The sequence below is a fragment of the Amphiura filiformis genome, chromosome 11, assembly GCF_039555335.1.
Source record: "Amphiura filiformis chromosome 11, Afil_fr2py, whole genome shotgun sequence".
NCBI classification, from domain to species: domain Eukaryota; kingdom Metazoa; phylum Echinodermata; class Ophiuroidea; order Amphilepidida; family Amphiuridae; genus Amphiura; species Amphiura filiformis.
The window spans coordinates 40,857,639-40,878,930 of NC_092638.1; the positions used below are offsets into that span (position 1 = coordinate 40,857,639).

A 21,292-nucleotide genomic window follows, 5' to 3' on the forward strand; every position below is an offset into this window, starting at 1 on the left:
GGGCTAAAAATTTTCAGAGCCCCTTTTTGCATCATGCCCTCCGTTTAATATGACAAGTGTTTGTGAACGGCCCTATGTGTTGAATATTATTTGGTAGAAAGGATAAAAGTCAAATTGAGAAAAAAAATTCTAGGTATGAATTGTTGTGCTAGCCCAATTAGGCCTATTTCAAGCCAAAATTGAAATTCAGTCCCCAACCCATGATTTCAGTAGGCCTGTATGAAATTTATAGTACATGTATAGAGCATAGGACTTTATTAAAATTATCAAAAAAAATAGAAGCGCATGCTAAAAATGATGTGATTTATGATATTAATTAGGTGATATTGAAATGTTACTACTAGTACTGTTCAAGATTTCAACTTAAAAATTAATGCCTATATTTAACGAGCCTTATTTCTTTAGGGGTAGGCTACAGAAGTTTATAGAACCAAAATTTAATTTTCTGAAAGATATAATTCATATGGAATGAAATTCATTGCATCTCATTCATTGCATTCATTCCGCCGCATACATGGAAATAAAACATTTCCTTCCTCCTAGTTTTCTTTGACGTGACGCGTGAATAGCAAAAGGCAAAACCATTTTATGGGGAACAATGTTTATGAACTCGTGAAAGACAACTCATGAGTGAAATCCCCTAATAATAATCCAATCCAAGCTTGCCGACGCGGCAAAGAACAATCAAACTTTGATCGTCAAGCGGCCTAACATAAAACCAGTAAATTGGTCGATTTTACGAGTTTTACGACCTCTGGAAAGAAACAAAGTTGGTAGAATAATCATGGTGCTCAACATCTGCAAACTCGCGTAAAAATCTCCACGACCTTGTAGTGAGGCCCACTACGGGTAATAAAATATGTTTTGTTGTTGACTGAAAAATGAATAAATACTGAAACACATAAAAAGGTGCATAGAAAAAAAAAAAATTTAGCAACAACAACGAGGGCCGGGTCATGCATATGCAGGCATCTCGTGCAAAGTAATAATAGGCGCCAAACAGCCGCAACGATTGACCGGACCCCAACCCGGCAGGGTCACAGGGAGAGTTGGCTCATGGAGTCAAACTACTTTCGGGCAATTTTGGCATTCGTGCAATTCCTTCTGTGTTGTGTGTGCGCTGGTATAGCTAGGCCGAAATTCACCGAGGTCGGTCGACCAGGGCGGCTTTTCATTTCTTCTACAGCAGATTATTATATAGCCCTGTAATTTCCAATGTCCCGCAAACTTCTTTTTATTGTCCACCTCTTTTATGATTCACTTTATTTCAACACAGCATGTATCTACCACACTGAGATGACCCGCTGGATTTCCCGTGCGGTCTACTCTTTTCGCTTGGCATGTATACCAAAATGCTTTTTATACCCGGAGGGGCGGATTAATGCAAATAGGGTAGGCAAAGAGCCGAAGAGATATTATCAGTTAAAAAGAACTAGAATTCTATTCATAAATTGTGCGAAGATATCGCGATATATGGAAGAATTTACCGCTAGCATTTAAGCACCTTTACATTATTTTATTGTAATACTGGCGGTGAATGCGGACGATCGTTTGTTTTCATCTAAATACTCGTTTTATCCTAAAAGTCCCTCCGGAGACGATTTCTTCTCTGATATCCCCTATTTAACTAATAAACGTGGTCCAATAAGGTGGGCATTGATTGGAGCGGCACGTCCTTTGAGGTGACGTCACTGCCCTTTGGGAGCCATCGGGCGGCGGGCAATTGCTTTGATGTGTTGCACTTTGAAACACAGAAAACTTCCATGCATTTTGAAGAGACCACGGTTTGCCTACTTTGAAGGTAAGCACAACGTTCACCAAAATTTTGCTACTTTTTGACGATTTTCTCCGTGTTTTAAGTCTCAGGTATGTTTCATAAATATATAATGTACTCGCAGGAAGCATATTTCCTCCGTTAGTGTATACTGCTGTAAGATTTCAAGCGCCCATAGCGTGGCTTTGTTGATGGTTGAGATATAGGGAGACACCATTATTATTACGGGCTGTTAACACATGCACATGCATTAGCACACTCAGTCGACGTACCGCAGTTCCACAGTGTACATGTGCTAGATGGTTTGGCGAGTTGATCGCTTTGGAGTTTTAGTTCTTGCATTGATGATTCCAGCGTCTGTGTTGTGAAGTAAGCTCTATACTAGTCACGCAAACAACAAAGTGATATACCAGTGATTCTTTACCAGTGGATCATACTCTATTTTTGGGGATTTTTTGTGCTTCGAATGTGTGGATTTATACCAAGAAGTATTTTAAATAATTGTGTAAGTTTCTCTACCACTACCAGTCGTGTGTGTGATTATTTATACCAGGGGGTCTGTGAACGCCACTGGTCAGTCGGCCAATCGGTTACGTGTGTTGGCCATTTTACTTTATCCACAGTCGTGTATGCTACACCTTTGCTTGGTAATACAGGGATTATATTTTAGTTGTTGCGTTTTCGTTGTAAAAAATTATACCAGTCATTCCAGTTTGTTAACTGGAGTTGGAATTCATTAATACCAATACTGTGTCGCTGTTTGGAATAATCCTTTTTTCACAGAGAATCGAGGCCGTCGACATGATGGAGGAACATTCGAAATAGAAGCCGCTAAGCTCGGTCATCGGTCAGCTTTGTTGAATGGTATTTCATGATTTTAGATTTAAAGAGTCATTTGAACTGTTGAGGCGAATTTTTCTTTTATTGGTGAAATTCCAGCCATCCTTTTGGATATTTGTTAAATTTGTGCTACAAAAGTGTACAACAACATGAACTTGTAAGGTGTTCATTGTGTTGATTTAGTTTGGTGTTTTTTATTTCCAAACATGTTTTTGTTTTGACTTATTAAATGAATAAATTGAAAGTTGGCATGCAGTTCAATAAATTAAATAATTTCCTAAATAAAAATACATGATTTAAAAGTGGCCTTTTAAGGCCTACGTTTGATTATGGATTTATATTATCATGCATGATGGCTAAGGGGCACTTTGTGAACCATAGCCTCATCCCCAACTTACTTTATGCTTCAAAAAAGATTACCATTATATTCCTAGGCCTAGGGCTACATCATAATGGGGCACATAGGGCGTGTGCCCCAATCAATCAGAAAATTAAGAAAATCCCATAGGAAAATGGCTTGTGCCCCGATCAGACCTGGTGCTCCCAATCGTGGTTAGTGCCCCCCATATGATGACCCACGCTACACCACTGGTTGCAGATGCGGTTGTTTGATAATGATATTGTCCGATTTATGCTGTGGACAGCCGAGATGAAAATACTAAAATTCTTCTCAGGTGGACTGCAAAATTTAAAAGTTGAAACAACATGCAGTTGCAATCATTCTACAATGTATGTCAGAGGTCAATACACCATTTTGTTTTAAATGGCTTACAATTTTTGCAATTTAAAAAAAGTTAAATTTTGAAGGTGATATAATCCATATCATACCATAGTGATATGTGATACTCATTTTAAAATATGCATCAGCAACACATTTTAATATCATGTTTATGAACACCACCACCTGCACCCTTGACCCTTTCCTCTTCTCACCATGTCACTAAGTCATCATGGGAGCAAACTTCCTGCCATATAGATAGCTATTGCCCAACCATATCTCATTTTTTCTTTGACAAAATATATAAGTCAATAATGATAATTACATGATAATTAATTTAAAAACAAAACTAAAACTGATGACTTCACAGCTTTTAATTAACAACTGCATTATTGGTATATTGCATCATTTGCAGGGGGGCATGTTCTAGATCGATCTTCACATTTCACATGAATGAAATCATGAAATGTGCATCAGTATGACAATGACAACATATGTAGGGTTACAATAAAATTGCAAAGCTAGGCTTTTCAGGATTTTTGTTGCATGTCAATTGTGGGGGTGGCCATTTGCTGTGATTCCTATTTTTGTGGTGCACCAGAGTTTTGATGGATAGGCAAGTTTGAAATCACTTCAAGTGTAAATCTCAGTTTGTTAAGTATTCAGCGAGAGAACAAACTTACCAATTTTTGCCAAATGTCTGTCCCACCCAATCTAGATTTGCAGCCACGTTCACACAATTTGTAGGCCTACACAAAATGCAGAGCTGGATTTGGATAACTAGTGATCCATGTGGTTGTGGGTGAATCATTTTGAAATTTTTAATACATTTTTTCATGTTGAAGCTTTTAAAGATATTTGTTGTACGCTTTAAATGTGACTCGTTAGATTATCATATGCTTTTTATTTTGTAATTTGTGAAGTAATGATGCGATTAATCACATGGGCAGAGCAGAGCTTCAACAAATGGGACCGCTATTAGTATTAATGTTTTAAATTAGTATGTACCGTACTCAAAATTGTTCAAATGATAATAATGTAAAAATTTGTAATCCTGACTACTGTATGTATATATGGCTCTACCCATCAAATAACAATTTTTTTAATGTCAAGTGAAAACAATTAAAATATGAAATAAAATGTTGTTCAGTGTCAAACTGTCAATAAATTTTGAATTTCAATGTTAAATGACCCTAGATAAATCTGGAAAGTAAATTTATTTATGTTAATTTTTCCCCAAAATTTTAAAGTGCACACTTTTTGCGAGAGCCTGTACAGTGCACAGTTAATACGCTTCTTGCCTAACCTCGGAGCTTTGGGTAAATTACTTAAACCATGGTAATCCGTCCTTAAGAACGTGCAAAATTCAATTAAGTGATGTTTGTGTTGCCGTCAAGTTGCTGGAAATGAAAATCAATTAAATTCTACGACTGATGATGATGATGACGACGGGTGCAGATGAGGTCATTGGAAATTTAAGAACATAAAATTTGGATCAGTGGATTTCTCTGTCCTGTGTTGCGAAAATGTTTCAACATAATTTTAGAAAATAACATGGATGAATCAATTTAAAAGCACTCTGTATTTTAAGAAGGACATGTAGACCTTACAGTTACATGCAGTACGTACTTGGTCCAACGATGAACCCTGTCCACATTTTGTAGAAAATTGCAAGCAAGCAGTCAAATTTTACATTTGTATGCGACATATTACTTATTTTATGGCATTCTAACATTATTTATTAAAGGCAATGTGCACTTCACTTTATATGGAGGAAAATGCAACGCCCGCACCGCCAATTATGATTTGAAATTGAAATTAAATGAGGTACACATTTTTATGAAAGTGTGTTAAGCATTAGTACTACTACTAGTGCCTGCCTGAGGCATGGAAAAAAGGTAACATGGTCAAAGACCCCACTTTAGCTCAATAGATATTCTCCTCCGACCATTGATTTTTGAGATGCTGTCTGGGGCTAAATGATGACAGGAGATTTGTGGTGCGTAGGAACGATATACAAATGAAGAACCGCATTGAAGTGATGTTAAATTTTTTTCAGTGCAAATTTGAAATTGATGATCGAATCTCAAGGTTGCAGTAGTATGGCAGTGTTTTGCATTGGATCAGTTTGATGAGTGTCTGATGACCTAGGGAATATTGTGAGATTACAATTTTAATATCTCAAGTAGTTTCATGAATCATGAAGGCCTTATGAAACATTATTTTGAAAGATATTTGGAAGTTAATCTTGATGAAAATGGTACCCCTCACCCTTCCCGACTTTTTAACGAAAAGTCAGAAAAGAATTGCTGTGTTATAATTTAAGTAGGGCTGCTAAGAATACGGAATTGCATTTTGTGGCGCAAATCACATATTTTGGCTCGCAAGTCGCATGCACGTTTTGACATTTTGGGGAATGTTTTTTCAATTTTTTATGGTGTATGTTTGTGGTTTTTTGCTGTATTCTTAAGCCAAAAAACAAAGTTGTCTCAAAACTGGCACGCGCATTTGTAAAATTGTGTGATTTGAAAAAAAAAATGCAGATTTTGTTTTTTTCCTCATTTTTTGTGTCAAAATACCATAAAAATACCAAGTGGGGAATAAAAAAAAATCGCATTTCGCATTTGTTTTCAAACCGCTCGTGAGCTGTGAGACAAAGCTTTTTTTTAAATCTTAGCAGGCCTATGTTTCAGTGCTTGATATTATGATAACTAGGGTTTAGATTTCTGCAAAATTTGTGTTAAATTCTGGTATGGTAAAACACCATTCAACAGAATGATTGCCAACTGGTAAATGAAAGGCTTCCAGCTGAGCATAAGTGGGTTTACTTGGTAGAAGACTTAATCCTCTCAAGATGAGTGAGCTCAAGTGTAGTTTATAGACTCTCCATTTCATTCCCCTCTATGTGACCTCATTTGCATATTGATCATAATGCAGGTTCAAGGGCTGTGTGGGCAAGGCCTCTTGAGGATGTTGTATTCTGAGGATACCCCTAGCTTCCACGATTACACGCATGCACAGGTCTGCAAATTTCTCATTCAGGTTCCATTCTCATCAATTACCGGTTCTCATCTCTTTTCCTCTCTCACATGTGTGATTTTTAAAAGGCTATGTCGTCTATGCAAGTCTATGTTCATCTGTAGATTGTTCTCATCATTGCTACAATGTAGTAGTCCATTAGAATAATTGCCGAGAGTTGGCGATGATAACAAGTTGCAAATCCCGGCAATCATCATCGTATTTACCATGATCAGAAGAAACGGGCAATTTGTGAAGTTTTTCAGGTGTGATTCTTACTAGTGCTTGTATAGCCTACTTGTATGTGTGGATGACATGAAGCTTAAATTTGACTGGTAGCCTGGATGCTAAATCTCTTACCCAGTCATTCCAAATTGACCATTTTTATAAGTGTATGTGGACACATTACTGTAGTGTTTTTTAGACTACTAGTACTAGAGAAGATAAATTAATCTTCCCTGATGGAGAGAAATTGATGGTTTCTAACGATGCAAAATTTGCAGCCATTGATTAGCGATTTGCCAGGAGTTTCTTGCTATCTCAAATGTATACGTCCAGAAAAACTTGTTCGTTTGCTAATTCCAAAATGCCAAATTAACAGTTAATTTCCTGTGCCTCTTCCTTGAGCATCAGCTGTCATAACAACTGTGCCATTCTCAGGGGTCATTGTCAGCGATGGTGTGCGGTGGATTTCCCCACGCTGTAGATGATCTAATCGTATTAACGCAACCACCGGGATCGTATTTTCCGCATCCTCTCTCGCACCCGAGTTGTGATGCTATCAATCTATGCAACTCGTAAATTGCCCCATAGACTTTTTATTCAAAATTAAAAGGAAACCTGTCCCCTCGGAGAAGTGTAAATTGTATGCAACTTACAGAAACTTCGCAAGACACATAACATTGTCGAGCGTCATGCAGCAGCCATGTTGTTCTTTTTCCTGACCATGCCTGTTGGGACATACACAGGAATGTGTTGTAGCTGGTTCAGAGATTCGTAAAAAGTTCATTCGATCCCGCTGGTGCTTTTTGCATTTTGGTTATAGTGATTCAAGATGCTCCAGGAAACCCTTGAGCTATTTTCAGTCATCCTTTTTTCTTCTTTGAAGAAGAACTCATCATGATTGACCCTTTTACTGGCAGCTAGTGCCCGTCTGTTCTTTTGCTTCTTTACAAATCGTGTGTTCTGATAACTTATCACGATGTGCTGATCAAATTGTTCGTCAAGTGGTTTTGTGGGGGAAAGATTGCCACTGTAGGGCTACAAAATGTAGGCCTATGTTGTTGGTCGGTCATTTTATAATTTCTTGTAGATTTTTTATTTTGTGCACATGCTCTGCAGTCTGCAAGGTCCTACTTTGTATTTATTTTGTCCGTTTGTTTTTTCAACAGCAACTGTTTGATGTAAAATTCAGAGAGATTTTAAATACAACCAGGGCTCCACCTCAAAATAACAATGTCTATTTATGGACAGATTCAATGGAAAATGGCCCTCATGTGTACTTTTTGCCTTTATTTTCAGCCTTGACATTTTTTCCAGAGCATTTTGTGACATTTGGCCCCATGGATTTTGAGCCCTGTCTATGTATACAACATGCATTTTCCAATTAAATTTCTTGGCCGATTCTTTGCAAATGTAGCCCCCGAAATAAAATAAATTTAATATAAGTATTCGGAAGCCCGATAGACTTCAGTCGTTGATTTCTCCACTATTCCATAGACCTGTCCATCATTTATGTATGCATGCTTTAATAGCATTAGTTTAGATGCAATTACAATCAGTGCCAAATTTTACACTACCAATTGAAAATCGTAACCACCAAAAGACGCTGTAAATTAAAATTGACATCAACCTAATTTGATTTTGTCACTTTGTAATGCTGGCCACATAATGTAACAAATGTTGCTGAAACCCATCTGATGGAAAATTTTAGCACCCAAAGATGGGTAGAATTAAAATTGACATTTTGGAATGTAAATTGTAATTTAATTTGTCTCTTTTTTTGGCACAGTTCATTTGCGATTCAGCACTGAAGTTCATAAATGTGTATGGTCGTCATTAAAACACGAACTTGTAGATTTTCCTTTTAGTTTTTGTTTTTGTCATTTACGATGTTGTTTTTTGTTTGTTTGCTTGTTTTTGCTTTTCTTCTGAAAATAGTTTTGATGCATACCTTCTTTCAGTAATTTTGGACTTCAGTTACTCAATTTGTTCAAAAATGATTTATTCGGGAAAATATGATACAATTGATATCAATCTGAAGGTGACGGTAACCCCCTAACCCCCGCCAATCTGAGTTGTGATGGAGCGGAGAGCAGCCAGGGGGACACAAAGGAGAAGGCAGGCATCAAAAAGAAAACTAGTCCAAAATTTGAACCCACCCCTACAAACCTTTAGCTACAGTTGGCCAACAGAGTGTGACACCTCGCAATTGAAGAGTTGCTTTTTTGGGGAGCCGTTTATTTGACCCATTTTGTCCGAAAGATATCTGATTAACCCCTTTTGTGCTGATATCATCATACTCAAATTCCTGTATCATCAAGTAACCATATTAAAGAGAGAAAAACAATTTTAGTCCCAACAAACATGCAATTAAAATTTAAGAAAGAAATGCAGTCTACATACATGGCTGTTTTTAGAGCTTTTCTAAATTACCAATGTATAATATCATCAATATACTATGCAGATCTCAAATTTGTCGAGAAGCAAAATATTTAAAATTGGTGATTTTTTTCCATTGAGACAGTGACACCATGTAGTTCAAGCATGATTCACCCACAAAAGGTATGATAGTCAGCAATCAAGAAGACAAGCTGTACAAGTTAGTGAATGGCTAGGAATTGAAGCGTTGCGTTCGCCTACCGAAAACTGTCGTCAACTTGTCTGCTGCTTCTGTGCACGCAAGGTTTTGAAGCTAGATTTGAACATTTTTGCAACTGCTGTCTGAATTTGAGTAAAAGAGTGCAATTAAATTAATTGATATCAAGGCTGAAGTAGTTTTGCTGCAAATTACAGATGAAGGACTAATTAAAATTTTAGGGCTCAATTAAATTTGAAATTAATAATGGAAAAAATACTTGCGGAAATTAAGAGTTTGTGTTGACAAGTAAAAAATTAATACATGAACTGAAATACATGGCCTACATGTAGGCTACATTTTATCTTTTGAAATATTTATTTATATTAAATTTTTTTATTTGAACATTGAGAATTCATGTAAACCTTGCACTTGTTAATTTTCTCGCATAGATGTGAACTCTTCCGTACACCGTAGCAGGGCGAAAGATATGCATTTTTTGTGCATATATTTACACATATTGCAATTATAAATTTTATGAATTTGTTTTAATTTCCCCTTTTGATCTAAATCGGGAGATTTATTTTGTCCCTAATGAACATCCATGGTGGAAATTTTGCAAACTACATAGTTTGATCACATGTATCATTGTATAACAGTGGGACCGGTAAATTACTAATCCCCAAGTTCAGGACGTGGGTGGTGTTTTTTTTTGCCATTATTCAGGAGGAAACCATTCTCTCTGGTTCAGTGGACCATTCAACAAATTGATAGTATCAATACACAACTGATCTGTGTAGTCACTTGAACCATCAAATTACAATTGGCCAGGTTAATGTGTTAAACATAGTCTGTTAAAATTACTGAAAAGTTTTGTGGAAATTCTTTTTTCACAGCTACATTAGAGTATTCTAGACTTTGTGAACCACTACATGTGACTTGTGTGTAAATGTTTTTGGTTTAATTTTGAATCAACACCCTTCAAACAAATGGAGGTGGGGGATTTGTAATGAAATTTAAGCGGAGACATTTTACTGCACCGAAAAGGAAGTCTACATAGGCCTACATGTACATAAATTGGCATAATTTCATGATTGTTGTAAATGTAAAGCAGAATTGCATACCGGTACACATATGTAGGGGCCTAGGGGGCCTATGTAAAATTTTGCTGGCAGTTGCAAAATTTGATAAAAATTATTTGCATACATGCTACAACATATTTCAGTTCAGAAAGAAAAGAGGAAAACCATCTTTCGTGTAGGTCCGTTTAATTTTTTTGTGGGCAGCGGTATCAATGTTGAAGTATGCACTTGGATGTGTGATAAGAGTATTTGCAAGACACATACTTCAATACTCCTTGCATCTACTTAGCAAATACTACAGATGATCCTATAAAGGACAATATCTTCATTAGGTTTTTTGTTTCTTTATGACGATCGGACGTTTGATAAGGGTCGTATTCTTCGCTGCAATTGCCCTTGCCTGGTGCCAGCGTTCTGATGTGAGTGTCTTGAAGAAGGTGTTGCTAGGCTGTTACAGGGTATTAGGAGCTGCCACTAAGCTGTGTTATCTCTCCACTAGCACACAAGAAAACATATCTCATGATTGTGATATGCCCACTTCATGCCAGTGCAATATATCACATACAGGCCTTTTGACCAACTGTGGCCCCTGTGCCAATAAACTGTGTACCCAAATACCTCTGTGATTATGTAATATATTACACAGGTTTATGTATGTGAAACTATACAGTGTTGTGTACAATAGCCTATCTATTTGCATGCTATTATTTATTAACTCAAAAGTTTTTTGTTGCCTTGTTATTCTTGCAGGAGAATACTGTGTACATTTGGATCTATGCAAGAAGTGGAAAATATGCACTACCTGAGCCAGAATTGGATGATTGTTGATGTCCTCGTTGTGGAGAGTCTGGTAACTCAAGCGGGCTGCTAAATGGTGCTTGAGGAGTGGAGAGCACGCTTTGCACACAGCCATGAGTCTAGAGGTATTTCGATACCTATCCGACTCAGGCGGAAACTTCACAGAGAACCTGCCCACCAGCCAGCGACCGCCGGTGCCTGGGGAGGAAAACGATAACCTATCGAATGACGGGAGAGGTAGTCAGTGCAGCAAAAGCGGGGATAGTAGTAGCGGTGGCGGGACCGTCCGCAACGAAAAGTCGCCTGCCGCAACACCACGCAGGTCAAATTTATATCCAAGTACTTTAGACCCTAATAAAAAACTACTGGCGATGACAGATGACGACGCCCCTCTTGGATTTGAACCGGAGGGCTCGGCATCAGTTACGCCCCCTTACACAAGATGGACAGAAAGTTTACATGCGTTGTTAGCGGACGATGATGGAATTAGGTTATTTCAGGAGTTTTTAAATCAGGAAAGTGCCGAGGACCCGCTTCTATTTTGGCTCGCCACAGAAGGGTTCAAAAAGAAATCGTCAGACGATCCCAAAAGAACCGAATTAGCTAAAGTTATTTTTAGAAGATTTGTTAAAATTGGCGGCCAGCAGGCAGTGAAAATATCGTCTGTAAACAGAACGCTAATAGAGGAGAATGTCCGAAAGGGATCTTTTGATCACACCTTGTTTGATTTAGCGCAAGGAGAAGTGGAGGAGAGCATACGGGAATCAACGTACCCTCTGTTCTTGAAATCGGATTTATACGTGCAATACATCAACAATGGAGGTATTAGTCCTAAAAGCAGCGAAGGTAGCTCCAGCTCAGGGAATACACGGCTACCGGGATTTTTACCCACGCTTCCGGAGGATGCGGAACTAACAGACATTCCTCGCGATGAATTAGTGGACTCTTTTAAAAAACCAGTGCCTCTTACTAGCGAAATGTTAATGGCAACATCATGTTACCGCTCAGGATTTACCAGAGGAGAGCAGGAAGGGTGGGTATATTTTTACACCTTTTTATTTTATCGTATTGCTTACCATTTTTTTCAATACATGTAGTTGCATATTCCAATTAGAGAAGTTTTCAGTGCGCAACTATGCAGAAGATGCAAAACGCTTTTTTAGATGGAATCTGGATGTTAAGTATATAGCGAGATTAGGGTGCATCAAACACCCCTCATGTCAATGTTATTTTTTGCTCATATGATTAAAGTGTGCCACTTGTCAAGTTAAATAAGTGGTCCAAATTTAAATTCAAACGGAGGTCGGGAAATGGGTCCACCGCGAGCTCAAAGTTTGCCGTGAGGCACCTAGTAGGAAACGTTATAAACTAATAAGGCAGCTATTGATTTATACATTCTGTTGTACAGTATACAACAATGGCTGCCTTCAATTGAACTTCCTATGGTACTTAAAATGAACTGTATAATCAACATAACACAATCATTTATAAGGCAGCTATTTAAAGACCTTTAATTGGCAGTTGAAATAATAGCTGCCATGTGCATTTTTTTGATATTTATCACTATTATAGCCAAATTTACTTGATTATAAGCTGGAATTTCCAAGTATGTTGCTTTTTAACATAGGAAAATCCCAGTTTCCTTGAAATTTATTTGGTTTCTAATTTTAGAAGCTGGAATTCCCCAGGGTGCAGCTTGTGTTTCAATACAACAGAGACTTCGGAAACCTCTTCTGTGGTCAGGGTGCAGACACCACATCGGAGAGGTGATTCTCACCCAAGTCTTCAATGATCTCCAGATAGAAACGTCCAGGTCACCTGATATCACTGTCTTTTCAAGATTCCGCACAAACTATAACTTGCTGCCACATGATAGTGATGCTGAGCCTCTAGCACCATTGGATCTAGCAGACTTCAGTGAAGCAAACCAAGTGTTGATTGAGCAGTGGAAAGCAGATACTGAAAGTATCCTCAGATCTAAAGTGGACCCAACTCGAGATGACTATCGTGAGTTTGCTGAATTGTGTTTGTTCTTCCTCGGTTGTAAGCAATCCATCACTTTCAAACAGCCAGGTGCTTTACACAAAGCAAGATGGATGTCCAAGCTGTTGTACAGCATCAAGATCTCCTTGGTGCAAGATCACATTCAACTTCTCCCACAAGGCACTGTAACAACAAAACATCAGCTGCCCAAGTTACGCGAGTTTGTCATCTTCGCAACTGTAATCTACAGCTCCTGGTGGATGACATGCAGCGTTGCAGTTGATGCTCCCTAGAACGATCTCTGCTTATACAAGAGTCTGCTTAAGTATTCTGATGTCAATGCTGATGTTGCTGCAAGTGCCCTAAAAGCCATGAAACGACATCTGTGGTACATCTCCCAAGAAATGATCCCACTGGCTCTCTTCAGTGATAAGGTGCCACCACAGGAGAAACAAGCTCTTGCTAGTAGGCTTCTCGCAGTTAAACCCGATGAAGTGATGGTCACACCAACTAATCGGTATGGTTCAGGCTTTGGTAAGCCTAAGTTCTCTGATGAGAACATCACACAAACAACAGCTTTAGCTGACTTTGCCGGCAGAGACTCTTGGTTTACTATGAACATCTTGCAGATTAATGAGGCGTTCTTAACAGATGACGTAGACACATGGCCAGAATCCCCAGCGTATCTATCCTCCTTAAACAATGTTAAAGCCATCAATGTGGTTAATGACGCACGGCAACGTGGTGTGAAACTGAGTGCCGATTTCCTGGCTACAGCCCACAGTGAGAAACATTATCAGAATGTTCTGCAGGTGGTGGAGCAAGATCGGAAGAAGACACCAAATTTGCGGAAGCGTAAACTGTATAGTGATAGCCGTGATTAAGACTAAACTAGTAACTTTCACTTCATGGGCAGTATCTTGAGCAATGGTAATATAAATAATATAATGGCTTTTTAATTGTTCACTGCTCAAGCAGAAGCATCATTGTATTTAACTGGTTATCTATTGACTCCTTTCTGATGGCAACCGTAAAGTGAATTAACACCAAATAAGACTATAAGAGATATGTATGCTTTATTATGTATTTGAATACATGGGGCAGCTATTCATTTTGAAGGCATATCTATAACCTGTGACATCATCCTAGCATGATTATTATGATTTGTAAGTATGAGATCATTGAGATGATACATTTTGGCTACTTAGTGCACAAATCAATGAGGCAGCCTTTATTGTGCATGTCATAAAGTACCGAAAACTAAATAGCTGCCTCATGTGTAATTATATGTTATACATGCAAATAACGTTCAAACTTTGAGCTCAAGGGTGGACCCATTTCCCGACCTCCGCTTGAATTTAAATTTGGAGGGGACTTATTTAACTAGTACAATGGCACACTTTAATCATATGAGCAAAAAATAACATTGACATGAGGGGCGTTTGATGCACCCTAAGCGAGATGCGTGATAGACAATGAAATTATGCCATCTGGAAGTGGCTCCCGGTTTACAGGCCTATCGTCTAGCATGTGATTTCGCTAGTTTACAAAAGAACCACCTGAATAGCACTCGCCATAGCTGCACACAGAAAACTAGATCTCGACTGCATGTGTTGCATGTAAGGCCAAGTAAAATAAAATACAAGTTTCTCGTCCCCGCCTCGCCCTCCTTTTTTGGCCACCGCCTTCTTTTGTTTACTATTTACTATTTTAAAAAATTCAAAAAAAAACAACAAAAAAAAAAAAAAAATCGAGACTCAGTACACCAGTCGATCTTACCGTTTCCGATGTTGATTAAGATACTTCTTGCATCGATCCCGAGATGCGGAAAAAACCAATAGTCATTTTGTCCCACATAAATGAATAAATAACAAAACCCCGATCCCCGAGTGGACTCACCCATTCGGTGACGCACACACGATAATCATCCCTTATCCTCCTTGGTTTCTAGATGAGATAGACGTGTGGATTTTTCTTTACCAACGCTAAGTATCATTACTAACCAAAGGATTTAGATATACAGTTTGTTTGTTACACCTGAGGTAAAAACCAACCAGTATAGTATGCTAGGGAGATAGTTTTGACGACATTTTTCGACTAGAAAAGTGACAAAAACGATCCAAAAACTTAGCTTGTATGAGTGTTTCCGTTCGTATACGGGACACACGTTTTCAAAATGGCCGCCCTTAGGACGCCATTTTATTTTTGTTCTCACTACCTTGGCCGAACACAAACCTTAAGAGGGGCTCATGACCGCTTATTTATCACCCACGCAGAACCGCACGGTCCAGCCGCTAAACAGACTCTGGCACGGTGGCTGGTCCAGGTGTTGGTGGACTCGGGCGACAAAAGACGCCGCCCCAAGGCCCACTCAACCAGATCTATCTCATCTTCGTGGGCCTCCCATAGGGGGTCCCCATTGAAGAGATTTGTCAGGCTGTGTCCTGGAAGAACCCGTCGTCCTTTTCCACGGTTTACTACAAAAACGTAAACCAACGACCAGGCGATAAGTTCACCAGGGCTGTTCTGGGGAGATAACATGGTGGTTGGGTATCAGGTGTTTTTCAGATAATCAGTATTCCAACATGGTAAGAACCAGTGTTTCTATTCTTAACCACTGCACTTTCAGTTCAGGGTTTTTGTCTGTTCACGTAGTCTTTCTGTTTCCGGCCGTGAGGGGGGGGAAATAGTTTGACCTCGCGATTACCATGCTACCCACTCTCCCGATCCTTATCAGATGCTGGCCAATCTTGTACCTCCATCCGTCGGTTACTTGCTAGATCGATCTTTCAGATGTTGATGCAAGAAGTATCTTAATCAACATCGGAAACGGTAAGATCGACCGGTGTACTGAGTCTAGTCCCAAACAAAAATGTTTGGTAGACTCATAACCGTGCGATCTTACCTTTCCGATGTTGATTATCTCGACCCGCCGCCTTCTACAAGTTTGGCCGGTAGGGGCTGCCCAAGTCGGATAAGGGATGATTATCGTGTGACGCCACCGAATGGGTGAGTCCACTCGGGGATCGGGGGTTTTTGTTATTTATTCATTTATGTGGGACAAAATGACTATTGGTTTTTTCCGCATCTCGGGATCGATGCAAGAAGTATCTTAATCAACATCGGAAAGGTAAGATCGCACCGGTTATGAGTCTACCAAACATTTTTGTTTGGGACTATTTTTTTATATTTTTTTTAAAAAATTTTTGAAAAAGTTTTAAACTGTTTTTCCTACCCTTGCACAAACTCTAACCCACCCCCAAACCTTACTACATGTATACAAACCCACCCAAGCCCAACTAGCCAAACACCCTTGACCCAACCCCCAAAAGGGAATTAGGGGTGAAATTGATTTCACCCCAAAATCGAACCTATATTTAACTTTTAAACTTAGTAAATGCATGAATATATTAATAGTTTCAATTACTTTATTTAGCCTCATCTCATCTCATGGCAATTTTTATGGTTAATTATAGGAAGGAGAAACCTTTCACATAATTTCTAAAAATACTAGAAAAATACATTCAAGTGCAAAAGCTTTTTTCTTCTGGGTAAGAATTTTTTTCTTACGTGCAACAGCTTTTTTCTTGCAGGTTAGAAATTTGATAAATAGGCCCATGCATGAATTTTGTATATGATGACCTATTTATCAAATTTCTAACATGCAATAAAAAAGCTGTTGCATGTAAGAAAAAATTTTACCCAGAAGAAAAAGCTTTATACTAAATGTATTTTTTGGTATTTTTAGAATTTCAGAAAAAATTTCCAAAATAATATGAAAGGTTTCTCTTTTATTCTGTTAGTAATAAAAATAACAATTTCGAAGAATTGAGGCAAAATAAAAGTAATTATAAATTGAACACATTCATGCATTTTAAAACATTGAATATAGGTCTGATTTTCAGGTGAAATCAATTTCTCCCCTAATTCCCTTTTGGGAGTAAGGGCAAGGGTTTTGGAATAGGTTAAAGGTTAGTTTGGCTTGGGTGGGTGTATATTTGGGGATGGGTTAGAGTTTGTGTAAAGGTAGGAAAACATTTAAAAAATGTTTAAAATTAAAAACAATATTCGATATCGGTTTAATTTCGGTATTGATTTCAAACCGATATAAACCAGGAAATTGGGTATATCGAATATGCATATTGTCAAGCTGAACAAATGTACATAATTTTCACTGTTTCTGAATTTTGAAGCATGCTTATACCAAGTGGACTAAAAATGATACAAATCATTTGTTTTGTCATACATTGCATCAGTATACTCAAATAGCACAATATCGATGATTAAATATACATTGAACAGCCATATTTAGCATGGCGGCCATCTTGGTAAAAATAGCAAAAAATTGAAAAATAGTAAATAGTAAAGCCCTGCCTCCTCCTTTTTTGAAAAAGTGCGGACGAGAAACTTGTTTCTTTTTTTACTTGGCCTAAAACAATCTACAGTAGCAGCTTCGTAGTTTTTTCACTGCATACATGGTACAGCATTGTGGGTTGAATGTTGTGATCCCATACAGTGTAAAATTCCAATTTGAGACAACTGATGTACAATAACAGATGGTTTAATTGAATGCAATACTCAGCAGGCCATTGTATGACATATGTAAACCATTTTGAAAGAATTTTTTTCCATCTATTATTTCAAACCAATAAAATCCATCTGTTTGGTTTTAATTCCATTCATTTAAACGCAGCCCCAGAAGAACTTGACGAGCCTAAATGCCAAAATGAAAAGTACTTTTATTTTCATAATCTTGAATTTGTATGGTTTTTTTTATAATTTAGGGTAAAAAATATTATGTGCACTGGCGTATCAAATCCTATTGAAAGCTTTGCCCCAAACTGTAATCATATTTCTAATGTAAGGCCCCTAACAGTCAATTTTGAGTTTCCCGTCACATAATTTCTGAAAACAAGTGAGGTAACTTTTTCATTAATCATTATTCATTATTTGTCTGCCTTTCATTATATGACCAAGATGCATGTAAAATGTGTTGTTATTTGCCGCTCACTCACTTGAAGATGGATGTTTAGATTCAAAAGTATATTACAAAGAGTCTGCAAGGTTGACAGCAAAATGTATGTTTTGATTTTGATTTTTCCACAAAAAATAAAGGGCTATTCATAATATAACCAGTTTTCATTGGTATTTTTTGGAAAATCACAATAATGAATTCAAGTGAGGGTCTGAAAATGAAGTGAGGGCGGGTGACGGGAAACTCAAAATCGACTTTCCTTGGCCTAAACTGAATGAGAAACAGAACATGTCATGGAGAGATGTTTTGTGTTTTCATACATGTATGTAGGTCCAGGATATAAACCTGTAGAATACACACTTATTCACATTCACATGGTACATAAATTTGTAAATTACTGTGCCACAGTAAATCTGTTTGAAGTTGGTCAAAGGTACCGTTTTCAACTCCATTGAATATTTTTAATTTAATGATCAAACATTGAAAGTGTGTGAAATTTTATGAAACTCTGAGAAGAAAGAGAGTTCTAGAGGAAAATTGAATTTGGAATAATTCAAACAATAAATTAAGTGTTAGATGATGCAGAAAACTAAATAATTTTGGCAAATTTTGTGTTGAAATTTATGAAAGCAATAATAACACTATGATGCCATTGGCCCTTAGGCTAGATTACTCTAGGCTCTGTTGCAGTTCTGTGCATTTTGAGAGAACTAATTTTTTCCTTAGACTACCAAGTCTTCAGCAAAGACTAGCTTGCCCTTGTTGGTTCTATTGTATCACTAGCCCCTATCTGGTGTCTTTGTTTACACAAGTGCTTTGCAGCCCAGGTCATGTCAACGAAAAGGTCACAATGCACAGCCTTCATTTTTGCCTTGTACCAGGTACATGTACAATGTGCATACATGTAACACAATGCTCTAGATTAGTGATGTATGTGGACATGCACAGGTTACCCTTACAATATATGTAATGTACATCTAGATAGTTTTACAATGCTATAATAAATACAGTACACAAATTAAATTTGAAACCTTTAATTGAGGGGAATAACTGATGCAAAAAGACATGCCCATTGCCCTCTAGTACATAGTATACATGTACAATACTAAAAACATGCACTTGCAAAACTTCTTAACATTGGAAAGCTCACTTGTCTCCGGTAGTGAACATTCTGGACAATATAAAAAATTTTAAATTAAACAATTTCATTGAACATGAATCCCAAATGTTGGCTGCATCAATCAAGCTGAAAGGGTCAAATATAGTCTATAATAAACCATTTATATAGGACCTGGTTGATGTGATGAGAACCAAAATTGCAAGGTCTTCAATAGTTTACAAAATAATTTAAATCATGGCTTGAAGTGGGATGGCATGAGCCATGCATACTAATTACTATTCCTCTTGTGTGTCAGCTTCATCTGTCTTAGTATTTGATTGCAAGCACTACTACTACTACTACATGTAGTACCTCTCATGCTCCCCTTCGACCCGCCTTGAAGTTAAAATCGCTGACCTATGTACTAATGCCAAAAGTGGAAAGATGACTGTTTTTCAGAAACACTGAAATGTATTTACAATGTACAAGATTGTTAGCATTGTATGACATGACCAAGCGCACATTTCAAAATGTATTTTATAACATTACCATACACATAATTTGATGCATGCTGTTTACTTTCCCAAAAATACAAAAATTTGATCAAAGGTTTCAATGAGGGCAAATTGTGGGCATGATATTGGCTTATTGTACAGGTGCTGAATCAATCATGTTATTTGCGATGTGGCCAGTCATTTCACCAGGGAAGAAAGATTCAGCTCCTTCTTGGTCCCCAACATATTAAAAATATATTTTGAATTTCACTTCACAGCTGTTGGGGGGAAAAACAGTAAAATTTATTAGTGGAATAATTTGGGGAAACATTAGTATTAATATTGGATTGAAGATTTTGCAACAAATCATTTTCTTTTATGTGTTGAGGTGTGGGGGTGTGTGTGTGAAATAGCGTGTTTCTACTGAGCAGACGGTTGCGGGTTAATTCGAGTGAATTCGGGGTGATGCGAGGAATACGCGGTAACGGCCCCAGCAGAAACAGATCGGGTGAAGGTTAATGCGCGTAATGCGAAGTGAATCCAATCAACCACCTATTGAGGTGGTTAATAGTGGTTAATACGCTGTAACGCTCGCAGTAGAAACAGTACGGGTGACGATTTTGCGGGTGACACCGAAGTTAGCCTATCACAATACAGTGTGAGCATTCAAAATTTGACCTTGAAAGGTCACAAAACTATTTGCTGGACTTCCGCCTTCCCCACTAAATAGGTGGGTAGTGAATTGTTACCCTGCATTAACAGCGCAGTAGAAACGACCCAGTGAATGCGAGAGGATTGAAATGCGGGTGAAGGTGAATTCGCAGTAATGCGAGGTGCTCAGTATAAACACGTAAAAAGAGTGGCTAGATCTTTTTTCATTACAGGTAGACCTACATGTTTTATAAATCATATTTCAGGAATGTCACAGGCATGAGAATCTTCCTGCTTTTGCAGGATTTCCTGCTTTTTTGTGGTCCAAATTTCCGCACTTTCTTTTAATTTCAGCCCGTTTTTAGCCTCATTTCACGCGCTTTTTCAGGCTTTTTCAAACTTTTCAGGTTTTTTCATGGATGATCATTCTCATGCCTGAATGTCAGGTTATTGTTGTATTTTTATAAATTCAAGAAATTGTGTACTGCTCCTACATTCAATAAACTTTGAATGTGTTTTGGTACAAATAATTTTAAAAAAACTCATACTCCATAACTTGAGGTGAACTTGTGAGCTGTGATTGTTGATTGCAGGTCACTGAACTGTGCAAGTGTGAATCCATGTGAGCATGCAGACCTGTGGGCTGGCATCACTCTGCCATTGAAGCCAGCCAAACCTTGGTTGGAAGAAGCAGTGTCCGATTACAACAGTGAAATTGGCCTATGTCACTGGAGGGGTCTAGTTAATTACTGCCCCAGGCAATTGCCAACTCAGTCAACCAGTCAGGCAGGCGGCCATCTTGGCAGATTTGCAACCATTGATGTCATAGAATCACATTAAGATCTGTGAATAAGCTCAAAACTCACACAGAAATTTAACTAAATTTATACATTGGCATATAACCCAGGTACTTTAATTTGTTATGAATGTAGAAAGGCTAAATATGAGCTACTGGGTGAATTATAGAATTCAGGCCAAAATTTTAGCAAGATCATTCAATGGCAAATTCACCATTTATACATGCTGCAAATATAAAATAAACTGAATCTGTATTAGAAAAGTA

General features: G+C 37.9%; 1 protein-coding gene across 1 annotated transcript in view; it reads left to right on the forward strand.

Annotated features, from left to right (window-relative positions):
• The first annotated feature begins 1,961 nt into the window (after positions 1-1,961).
• The window catches only part of LOC140164844 (axin-1-like), a 54,330-nt gene continuing 34,999 nt past the window's right edge, over positions 1,962-21,292 (forward strand). Inside the window, 2 exon segments of the mRNA XM_072188221.1 lie at positions 1,962-2,279; positions 10,980-12,060. Coding sequence (XP_072044322.1) covers positions 11,141-12,060 — 920 coding nt within the window. The 5' untranslated portion in view covers positions 1,962-2,279; positions 10,980-11,140.